This window comes from Theobroma umbraticum, unplaced genomic scaffold, assembly GCF_002168275.2.
Source record: "Theobroma umbraticum cultivar Fairchild unplaced genomic scaffold, ASM216827v3 scaffold_4.1, whole genome shotgun sequence".
Lineage (NCBI taxonomy): Eukaryota > Viridiplantae > Streptophyta > Magnoliopsida > Malvales > Malvaceae > Theobroma > Theobroma umbraticum.
In genome coordinates, this window is record NW_018397258.1 from 3,840,142 (window position 1) to 3,852,652 (window position 12,511).

Below are 12,511 nucleotides of genomic sequence, written 5' to 3' on the forward strand. Positions count from 1 at the left end.
AGAGTTGCTAGGAGTTCTTGCATACTCTCCACCTCTAGTGGCAGACTTGAGATTTTATATAAGGAGTGAATAAAGGTAATTATACAAGATTATAGATTCATATATTTCAAATTATATATATATAATAATAAAAAATTAAAAACTAAAGTGTGGTGATCGTCACTACTTCATGGTCCACTTCTCATTCGTACAAAGAGCATTTGAAGCCGATGGGGATAATTATGATATTAATGAAAAATCCATACAAACTTTGCAAGTTATTTGCTATTAATAATCTAACTTTTTAAGTTTTTTTTTATCAAATAAGTGATTTTATGGACTTAAAAAATTATTGGACCAATAATACTTATTGCCGAGCCAGGCATTTTATGCATCTATTTTAAGTAGTTGGTTTTCACAGAAAACAGTGGACGAACTAAAGGCAAATGATCTGGGCAATAAATACAAAGAGATAGGAGGACAAGGGAATCTCAGTTGATGAAGAATGCTTGTTAATATAATACATTAAAAATTAGTAGTCTATTTCAGAGTTCATCCGGCTGAAAAAATCCGTCTGTTGTATACTTATTTCATTTCTTATAATTACCTATATAAAAATTATAGTCCAATAAGTTTTGTTTTACAAGTACAAGAGAAAAGAATTCTACTAACCACAGGGTTTTTCAGTTTTCAAGAATATTAAGGCTGACCTAAAGGAAGGAAAAATGATATGGATAAGAAATTAAGATAAGAATGAGCAGATAGAAGTATGTATCTGTAATTCCCTTGGGCTGAAGAGGTTAATAATGTTTGAACAGCGCTTTTTGTCCAGTAGGTGGTGGAGAACTTTTATCCTCCATTAAGTGACATGTAATGACTTCCAACAAACTCAAAACGCTCGACCGAATTTGTGGTTACAGCTTGGCAGCGGGGAAGGTCCTATCTACACTTAGATTTTGCATACAAAAAATCAAACATTATGAAGAGGAAAAGGTGCATGAAAGGGAGAAAGAAAATTATTTGTGCAGTTTCGGCACCGCAAAACATGAATAAATGAGAGAGAGCTATAGGTAGCTAATGGGCTAGATGGGTGTGCAATGAAAAAAAGGGAAAGCGACTAAACAGCAAGGCTCAACGGTTTTCAGAGGGCAGGGTGGGCCAGTAGACTGCTAGTACTGTGAGGTTATAGAAGAGGAGAAGAGGAGGTGGTGGTGTGCTAACTTTAATTATAATAATAATAATAATAATTATATCTCTTACATGTACACATATATACAGCTGCAGCAGCTGCAGCTGTTGCTGCTACTGTGCTCTATAGCTGCTACAAGCTAAAGCATGCAGCCGTCCCGGGAGTGTGCCCATATATGTTTTTGCCTTTTTCAAAAGGAATTATTTGGGTATCCTCTCTACATTTCGAGTCCCTTTATCAGCTACCTGGTTGATTTGTATTTTGTATGCACCCCTCTCCCCTTACATCTGGGCCCACACTGTTTGAGATTTCTTGCATTTGCAATATCATTAGATTAATCTCATCGTCTCAAGTAGAACCATAGCTAGCCTCATATGAAATCTTGAGTGTGGCAATCTTAGCTTACTTTACTCCTAGACTCGGGGGCATGACAGTTGTTGCAATTATCCTCATACATCCTCATGAGAATGGGATACCACTAGCTGATGGAGACCCATCTCTCTATGCTGCCTTTTTGGTTTAATAAACTATGAATAAAACCTGGTTTGTGGATAGAATTTAAATGGGAGAGAAAAAGAGACCAATGAAAGAGGGGATCTGTCTCTCACCAAACATCATAAGCCAAAAAACAAAGCCCCTAGTTTCCTCATTAATTTTTACCGTTTCTCTCCAAGAGGATCCAAATCAGATGCATAATCATAAACCTTCAATACACCTGTATCATAATATTCTTCAAACCACGACATAAAATTCAGAATGTCCCTTAATGGGCTAAACATGATCATTGTTATTTTAATATATATATATATATATACATGTATTCTTTCTACATACTAATTAAGACTAGAACTCACAAAACTTTTTTTAAAAAAAAAGTAATGTTTAATGCAATCTCAATTTCAACTCACAATCTTTGCAAATTATTTTTGTGTCGAAAATAAAAGTTGTAAAGTACTTAAACAGTATATTAGTGGGTTAATGAAGATAGCTAGCTAGCCACTGTATATATATATATATATATATACACACTTTTTATTGCATAACAAAAAAAAAAACTGAGCTACTCCAAATCCACATTATGGCTGTGAATAGGTGGGGTGATGCAGTTGTTGAACTAAAAGAAGTGACGAGAATATGATGGTCACTGGCAAGGTAAGGGAAGACATCTGTGAAGATGAGAGAGAGAGAGAGAGAGAGAGAGAGGAAAGGGGACAAATTGCCAGCACAAGAATTATGAAACAAGATAACCGCCAACTGGATCATTGTGTATTTGTGTGGGAGTCTGGTTTGGGAGGGAAAAAGAGCGGACGGTGGGGGATGGGGGTGGGGGGTGCCCTATGATAGGAGAGAGTGTGGTCCTGACCCTCTGGTCTGTGAGCTCGACCCTATACGCATATAAACTGTAACCCAACAGTTGCAACTCTAAATACAATTTCACCAGACAGTAATAAAGAAATAAATCAGTACTACTACATTAATTTATTACTGTAAATAAAATAGTATTGACAAAAAAAACTATATATAAATGGTGGAGCATGAGGACCTTTCATCTGAATAAATGATGAAAGAGAGAAAGACGAGGGAGAGAGAGAGAGAGAGAGAGAGGTCCCCAATAGGGTTTGGAAGTAGGCTTTAGCTTTAAGTCTTTTTAACTTTAAGGGGCAGGCTTAGCAGTGAGAGCCCATCCTTCTCCTACCCTCTCCTCCCCTTTCCTCTCTGAGCTTTGATGTTAACTCATGAGATTTCCTCGTAAATTCTCGGTAAACGTTACTTACGACCTGTTTGCGTATAACCATAATTACACATCAAAGGGAGGTTGCTGATGAGCCTGTTTCTTCTTAAGGCCGTTCAATGCACTGTACTCTTACACCTGTTTTCAGCTATAGATCACGAAAAAGAAAAGAGAGTAAAGGAACAGTACTTTGCTTTGTTTGCTTTTGCAGTTCCAGCCGGAGATTGCCTGCCTAGGTACACTTCAATTTGAATTAAAAACCAAAAAAAAAACCCCTTGCATCTGTTAAATCATGTGGCTGAATCTTAACCACAGTGCCATTTTGATTTTTGCACTTCTGCATTCTTTGTATTTTTTTGTTTCTTTTTGCCTTCTTTTAGAAAGAGAAAAAGATTTGTACTACCAAAATTATAGAAAAGAATTAGGGCTATACTTAGTGTAAACTTGAGCAAAACATTGATTTCAATATTTTTAAGTCTTGGTTCAGAATTAACTGCTCTAGGTATTACTTCATGTATATTAATTGAAAGCTTAAACAGTTGATGAAAACATTCGCTAAAGAATGACCAACTTATTAACCATTATTTATTGGATTTGCAATATATAATTTTTTTTTTTTGCTAAAACTATTTCAATCACATCTTAATTACCCTTTTGTTATTCCTCAAAATTCATTTCTACCCAATGTTTTATTTTGGGTACTTGCCTACCCCACACCATCAAAACTAGCTAGTTGGTGTTATAAATTTACATAAATTTACTAATAATATAGTATTATACATCTAAACCCTATATCATATATATATATATATTTATACTACCTAGAAATCATTCAATTTTCATTTGTGCAGATATAAATACTGTTACTTCTATTTTAAAAATGATAGTTGTCCAAATGGTCCAGACAAAGTGGGGCTACTGATTTTAGGGGACACTAATTGCAAGAGTGAAAAATTTGGCATGCAAATTCCCCAAGTCAATGACTGGGGCAGGCAGGCAGGCAGCACATTGAACTAACGCAAACAAGGCAAATTAATTCTCAGTGCAAACCCGAACCAAGTTAAAAAAAAATAAAAAAAGTGGGGGACTTCTTCACGCGTCAACCTCATTAGCTGTTTCATACGGCCGTATACTGTCTTATAGTCCATGCATACATTAACAAATATCTATGTTTGCGTATTTAAAATACAATCTTGTACTATCTGGGTTTGTTTTTTTGTTTTTATAGAAATACATAGATTTAGGACAATGTTGTTTGGTCCGACAACCTAATTATCTGATCACTCATAAATGGTATTGACATAATAAATTACAATTGTCAGCTTCAGAGATACTCATTAACCTTAAAACTTCTTGGTGTCGGTGTTGTCGACGATAAGGTTGATGTTGCCGTAGATGACAGACATGGTTAATTACTAGGAGAGGGAGGTAATTAAGCTGTGTTTTATATATCAATAATCCTGGTAATGAACCCGAATTTGATTATTGAAAAATTTTCGTGGAGGTTTTTGTCCAACGCATAAAGTGGAAGATCCAATTGGACCACATGAATCAATAGCCACATCCACCTCTGCTGATGACTAGTTATGTTTGCAGAAAGCAAAATTTCAGTGTACGTACGAGATTAAAGCCTAATTCATTGTAGAACCGTCTAACAAAAATTTGTATAGGAGTTCTCTGGTTCTATGTTTATCCCATATGAAAAATAAGAGTGTCAAGATCGTGTGAGAAAATACATTCGAATTTTTAATTTATTGATTGGTACATTATCTCATTATTTAAAAAATAAAATTCAAATCATCTTTTCTCAATAAAAAAAAATCATGCGAACTGAGGATCCTAAATTACTCTTTCTTTTAGGATTTTATTTTTTTCTTTATTATTGAACGCTTGTGTTGGATTTTTTTAAGGAAATTTTGGGATGACTTTGGATATTCGAGTCTATTAAAATTCAAATATTAGAAGATAAAATTCCTCTTGACTAATAAATTACTATCATGTAAAATTAATTATTTTTTTTCACATAAATACTAAAATGACTAACGATACTGATGAAGTATCGTTTCAATAATAAAAAAAAATTTAAAAATTTCATCATATGTAAATATGATCCAACTTTTGTTTTTTTATATTAAATATAATATTTGATTATAATTATAATTATAATTATTATATGTCACGTCTAACTTCATTGAAACAATAAAAATACTAAGACTCAAAACATAACCTGTTTACCCAAATCCCAATGCACCCTTTACTGGTTGCTAGTTACGAGTTGAGTCAAGTCCAAGTGAAATTTGTCAAATAAATCAAATAAATTTGTCAAGAGTTCCAACTTCTATTTAAATCAAGGAGTCCAAAAACAACAATAAAGAGAAATCGAGAATCAAATTCATGAGAAGGAACCTATATATACCGCTATATATGTCACTTGAATCCTCTAAGATTAATGAAAACATAAGATTCACTACGATTTTGAAGCCTAAATGAATGTTTTTGTTTTTATGTGAAGAATTAGGTTGTTTACCATTTAATGCAGTGTCAAGTGGTAAGCTGAGCTTTATGAGGCAACGACATTTTAAGTAAAAACTCTATAAAAAATATATAGTAACAACAAATTATGAAAAGCATTCTACCAGCTTTGTATCCATGGACTTACCAAAAAGGAGGAAGAAAGTAAGTGAACTGAGTTGGCAATTAAGTGAAGAGTTGAAAAGACTTGGTAGATCCCCCACGTTTCCTTAAATTCCAAAGGTCCTCAATTACCAGACACGGGGAAAGAATATTTTGTCGTATAACTACCTACAATTTTTGACATTGATAAATGAGCCCCATTTATTTCTTCATACTCAAAACCACGACAACGAAAGGAAACAGGGCCTTGATTAGAGAGTAAATTACATCCCTAATTAAGCACCGTGTTTTATTTTTTCTCAAATTAATGCACCTTTCCCTACTCATCAAGCAACAGTACAGTAATTATTTGTTAATTGACTCATAATTTTCATAACTTTTGGTTGTCCTTAATTCTTAAAATTTTTCTTTTTCTGAACCGGAAAGAAATAAAGGAGTTTAAAATGGTGTATATTTATAGCTCAAATCAAATGACGCTTTACCTTTGAGTTTATTTTTATTTATTATCCTTTTAAATATCTCATCTAGTTATCTACGTTCATTTATCCCCTATCTATAATTCAAGCTTTTATATAATTTATATATTAATATTAAACAATTTATTAGCCTTACATGAGTATAGTCATATTAGCAAGTTGCAATATGGTCCAATTTTTTTTTTTTTAAAAAAGGTTCACTTGTCATCATAATTGGAGACAGTTCAAAAAAATAAAGGTTCACTAATGTATGCAAGCGAAGTATGTACATACATGTATATATACTTGTAAAAAAATTTTAAAAATTGATTATTTAATAAAACATTTGTAATTATGAATGAATACAATCTTTCACCATTTGACTTAATGATTAATGTATAATTTTTTATTCATATATATATATATATATAAAAAAAGGTTAAGAAGGAGAGTTAGCTGTATCCCTTATGATTCACTGGGAAAGAAGCAGCAGACATTGGAGAGAGAGATGGCTGGAAGTCGAAAGTTGGAAAGCTTGAAAAAGGGTTGATGAACTTGAGCTGCACTAATGTGGGGGGTGGAGTTTGGTTTGTTGCATGATAATAGAGGAATCTTTCTGTGCTTGCTTGGGTTTTTGCCCTTTTTTTTTGTTTTCCCACTAGTTGGAGGAGGATGAGAGCAGGAAGAGGCAGGTCGGTCTGCTTCAATCTCCTCAACTTTTCTCCTTTCGCAGGACCAGCACACAATCAATGACGCCAAAGTCAAAACTCGAAACCTAACTATAACATGCTCAATCTCTCTCTCTCTTTCACTCAACCGGCCTGGCTGTGGCCTATAACAAAAGCAAGAAAGGAAAAGAGAAGTTATGGTAAGCAAAACAGAAGCAGCAGTAATAATAGTAATAATAATGCAAATGACTTTGTGGGCAAATATTGATCAGTACAAAGCTGATTGAGGAGTTAAAGACCAACTGGCCATTTGGGTCTTAGCGGAGAAGATAATAGAGATAAACCAAAAATAATGAAAAGGACAAGCTCACATGAGTCGAACCAGATCATTCATGGGCCCCTACGTAGGAGTATTTACCTTCCACTCTCTATTCCTCTTTCTCTCACATGGGTCTCTCTTTAAGAACCAAAAAAGAAAAGAAAAAAAAATATTAGCTTAAACTTGGGCACAGAAAGAAGCTTCGAGGGAGGAAAACTGGGTTCCAGCCTAATTCCCTCCTCTACTTCTCCCTCTTCTTTTTCATTTTGCTTTCTCTAAGCCAAATGCCAGGTCAACTACGAGAAATAACCATTTCCTGTTGATTCCTCCATGGCCTGAATTTGTCTTGTTTAGGGTTTTCAGTGTTTTTTCTTTTGGTGAAAGAAGAAGGCACCGACCCGGTCGTTTTTTGTACTGACGCCTGCCTTTTGCTTCCCTCGGCCCTCAAAGATCTAGAAGAAAGAAAATCATACTCCCAAGAAACCAGTATTTGCAGGTCAGGTCTTGTTCTAGTTTTATTTCTCCTTAGAAACTAAAGAGTCTCAGCAGCTATCTAGAGTGTAGACCCACTTTTCTTCTGTCTCTTTGTTACCTTTTCCCCCCATTTTGGCCATCAATCTTATGGTGGATTTTCATCCCAATCATATCATCTAGTGTGGTAAAGAAGGTAAAATTTTTGGAAGTGGGTCATCATAATGAACTTTGTGCTAGAAGAAAAAGGCTATTGTAATAACGAAGAGGAAGATGATGAGGAAGTGATAAGAGAAACGAGCAACTTCCCATTTTCCTCTTCCTCTTCTTCTGCCTCTTCAAAGTACAAAGACACTGCTCCTCAGCAACATCAAAACCTGTGGCTGAGAAACTTGGATTCTCAAGCAGATTATAAATCCCAAGAGTCTGCTATCAATTTTGACAGGAAACTAGAGCTGATGGACTTGTCACTTGGCAACAATAACGAAGAATCAAATATCGGAAGCTGTAGAGGTGGCGATAGTAGTAGGTCTACTGAGAAAGAACACATGTTTGATAAAGTCGTCACACCAAGCGATGTAGGGAAGCTCAACCGCCTCGTTATACCAAAGCAACATGCCGAGAAGTACTTCCCTCTTGACTCCTCATCAAATGAAAAAGGGCTGTTATTGAATTTCGAAGATCGGAACGGCAAGTCGTGGCGGTTCCGGTACTCCTATTGGAATAGTAGCCAGAGTTATGTGATGACCAAAGGGTGGAGCCGTTTTGTCAAGGAAAAAAAGCTTGATGCAGGTGACATCGTGTCATTTCAACGGGGTGTTGGGGACTCCGGAAAAGACCGGTTATTCATTGATTGGAGGCGCAGGCCTACTGCACCTGATCCAACATCGCTTGCGCATATTCAGCTCCAAAATCAGTTTAACTTTCCTCAGTCAGTCCGGTGGGGTAGACTCTACTCGCTGCCTCCTCAACCCATGTGCATGCCACGAAACTATGAACCTTTGCATAGGTTGAATTACAGCATTTATCCTTATAATCATCATTATCATCATCATCAACAGCAACAACTACAATTGCAGCAGCAGCAGCAACAACAGCAACATCATCAGGCAATTACTTATGGCAATGTGGCGCAGTATCACCTAAGGTCATCATCTGGGTCACATCATCATCATCAATATCATCAAATTGGGGCAGTGCAAGAAGGAGGAGGAGAGCCAATGGTGATTGATTCAGTGCCAGTTGTTCAGGGTAATAAAACTGCGGCTAAAAGGCTAAGGTTGTTTGGTGTGAACATGGAGTGTCCTACACAAGATGAATCTTCCTCGACTTTTCCTCATGGCACAAACACAATAGGTTCAGATGACTCTCCTCATTTCTCTTTCTCTTCTCTCCAGTCAAGATTGTCCAATAATAATAATACCCCACTGTCCCGAATGGAAGCTGAATATTCAAAGAAAGGAAAATCTTCCTTGTCCATTGATTTGGATCTATGATGAAGAGAAATACAGTGAACTGGTTGCATTTTCTTATTGTTGCCTTTGTCATCAAAATTGCGACAGGCGGCACTGGATTTAAGAAAGAGGGTTAAAAGATATTCAAGATAAGTTTTAGCTACTGAGTTTTTTTTTTTTTCTTCCTCCTTTTTTTATTTATTTCTTTAAATATTGTTTTAGTACATTAGTTAGTTGAGGTTTGGGATCTGTGAAGAGCTAAAGAAGAAGGTGCAACATATGAAGTTGAAAATTGTGTATAATACATATACAGAATATATCAGCATATTCCCAACTTGTTTATTAAATCATATTTTCCATTACTAGGCACTGGCCTTTCCAAACTGCATCCTGGCTTTTCCCCAGTTTGTTTGGGATATATTATATATATATATATATATAGTTCTCTGGTTATCATATCATCTGTACATTCTCTCTCCCCCTTCCTCCCTCCTGCCTGTCAGTGTTTACTTGTGCTGTTATGCATGGTAGCTGATGGATTTATAGTCTTAAAAAAAGAACTTTCTTCACACCCCCCCCCCCCCCCCCACCCCCCTCTCTCTTTCTCTCTCTCTTTTCTCCATGTTAGGTTAATTTATTATTTTTCTTGGCTTGTTACCGCTGAACAACTAAGCTGCAGGCTTGCAGGTAATGCACAGAAAAGTTGCAGCACTGTAAAAGGTAATATCTGTATTCTTATTGCTAATTTGAAAAAATTTTCCTGCATATTCATCACTTCTCATTTGTTGCCAGATAGATTTTCCGTCACTACTTCTTGGTAATTCGTGTCTTCTCTTTACAGCCATGATCTTGTCTGGACTGCTACGCACAAAAAAGTTTCTTATGCCAAAGAGGGTTCAGATTCCCCAACTGATAGGTCTATTAAGACTGGACTTCACCCAATATTTGTAAGAACTCATTGCTTTGTTGAATATTTTTTTGGATTTATATATTTGCGTCAAATATTGTCAGCGGTGCATCTGATAAGTTTTAATTAAGTTCAATTAAAGCACCATTAATTCAGCCTAATGACTCTTTACGTATTGGTTAAATTACATTGTACAAACAGTACTATTTACACAGGTTCTTGTTGGTTATGTTTCCATTTTACTATATATACTTAATACAAAGATTCCCCAGAAATATTGTGGATTACGAGAAAACACTGATATGCAACAGCAGGTAGTTCAGGTTACTAGGAAAATAACTGAAGCAGTACTTTGTCATCAAATATAGCTTCTCAAATGACATGAAAAGGTTAAAATAATGTTTGATTCAACTAATAAATACTTTTAGGTTGGTTATATCAGCAATTTATAAGCATTCAAATCCACTAGTATCCCTTGAAGAAGATCTGATTTTCTCGGTATGCATGCTGTAGGGGTAATTGGTAATTCAAAATATTCACTGTAACATTCTCAATCAATTATTTATTTTCACTTGTGAAACTGAGTAATATGGCTTCCAAATTGGCTAAAATAGTAGTAAAGCATTAAAATGCAGTGAATTTTCTCTTGTCCTTCCTGGTTAGTCTAATTGCATTCATGAATAAATTACACAAAACCTGCTGGCATCTATGTCTAGTCAGCGAAGAGAAATGCATTTCTACTTTGATATATCTATATATATTGCTTTCACTGTGTATATTAGGGGCATCTGTGAGTGTTACTATGGTCACTATTAGAAGTACTAATCTTTGCCTTGGCCTTGAAGAGTAGTTTGACAGGTTTTTAAAAGTCTATGCAGCAAATGCATATCTTCCATGGTTTTTATATAATTTTGACCAATTTCTACATGTCTTATTCTGGATCATGCATTCACTTGATTTCATGCTTCGAGCTTGCAATAGTTAGTTACTGCATAATTCCATATTTATGGGATCAAGACATCTGCATCTCAAAAAGATGTATAGAATTGATCATGTTGATGGTATAGATACAGATGCTAGAAGTGTATACAGTTCTATCAGTATTATCCCACAGAAAATCTCTAATATGTAAGAAAACTAAGAGATTAAAAAGAAAAGAGCTATTGGATAGATTTATGCAGATAAGCATGTAAAGCATACCAAAGTAACAATAACAGAAACAAAATACTCTCTTTGCATTCTTATTAATTACCGCAACATATTTTTTTATTCAAGGAAGCATTGGTTTCTGAATTGTGCAATGATGAAATATGGAGTATAAAAGTTGTGATTATCTGTTCTTGTGTGTGGCCATGCAGTGCAACAGTGAATTAAAATAAATACTATTAAAACATACTACTGCAGTACATTACTTTCCATAAGAACTGAATGCTACACAACTGCCATTCGTTATATAAACATTATAAAACTTCAAAGGCTGTGTGCCAATAGTTGGGGCCAGGGTGATATTTTGGTTCATATATGAATTGTTTCATTAGTTTGAGACATTGAAGACCGTGAGAGGTTATAATTTTTATACAGAAAGATGTAAATACCAGTGGCATATGGTGATGGTCGCAATATCTAAGATCTATGTCAATTATATATCCATCTGTTCAGATTAAATTATCATAGAAAGCAAACAAACTTCCATTTGATTAGGCAAGTTACCAAATATTAATGAACTTTAAATAGAATTGGTTTGTATACTCATCCACTATTTAGTCTTCCCTAACATTGCACCAGTAGTAAACCATATATATACTTGAATATGCATGAGACACAGCTGCACTACGTTTAGTAAAAGAGTAGAAGTTGGTAATGTCTGCTTGACTCAGGGTCTCTCTCTCTTAACATGAAATGCGTAGCTAGGCCTTCTTTTTTTTTTTTATTCTGTGGAATTGCAGTCAAACAAATAGACTTGTAGCATCTTCTACCCAAAAGAAAACACAGCTTATATGAATTTGATTAATTGGATAACATTTGCATTACATTGATCCAGGACTTGCAGAAAAAATTTTAACAGAAATCATTCTGTGCATGCAAATTCCAGTTCCATTTCTTCTAAATGTAAAAAGTCAAATTTCGGTCCATCAATTATTGTGAGATAAGCAGTTAATGAAGTGTTTGTCACCATGAACACATAAGCATTGATACAATGTTTGGCCAAGAGAAAAGAGAGGGTAAAAAGAAAAGCTCACAAAGGAAAGATAACAAAGAGAGAGAGAGAGAGAGGTTGGGGGATTCTTTTAATGGCTGCATTGTTTCATAATTTGTTCGTAGCATAGATGATACTGTGCTGCATTGGTTAAAAATATTCAACTTGAAATCACGTGAGTGAATATCTCGCAGAAGTTGATTCCTGGTAAAGATTAAAAAGCGTGGTGTACATCTCAAATCGAGTCATTCAATTTGTGTTTGCTGCTAGTTGAGATGACAAAGGAAGTACTCTGAAACGTTCTTTTGCCACTGTTTAGATGACAATGGAAGTATTCACTTCGCAAGCTACTGCTCAACCTTTCATTCTCTCACCGTCTCACAGTTATGCACAGTGAACCACTGTCTGCCATCTGAGCCAAGCCCTTATCAGTTAGATGCATCCATCCCTTCAAAATGAGGTGGAGAATATATATATATATATATATATATATTAGCTCATCGTGG

General features: G+C 35.2%; 1 protein-coding gene across 1 annotated transcript; it reads left to right on the forward strand.

Annotated features, from left to right (window-relative positions):
• The first annotated feature begins 7,111 nt into the window (after positions 1 to 7,111).
• On the forward strand, positions 7,112 to 9,470 carry LOC110414342 (B3 domain-containing transcription factor NGA1-like). The gene has a single exon (XM_021425471.2). The coding sequence runs from the start codon at positions 7,672 to 7,674 to the stop codon at positions 8,941 to 8,943; it is 1,272 nt and encodes a 423-aa protein (XP_021281146.1). The 5' UTR covers positions 7,112 to 7,671; the 3' UTR covers positions 8,944 to 9,470.
• The last annotated feature ends 3,041 nt before the right edge of the window (positions 9,471 to 12,511 follow it).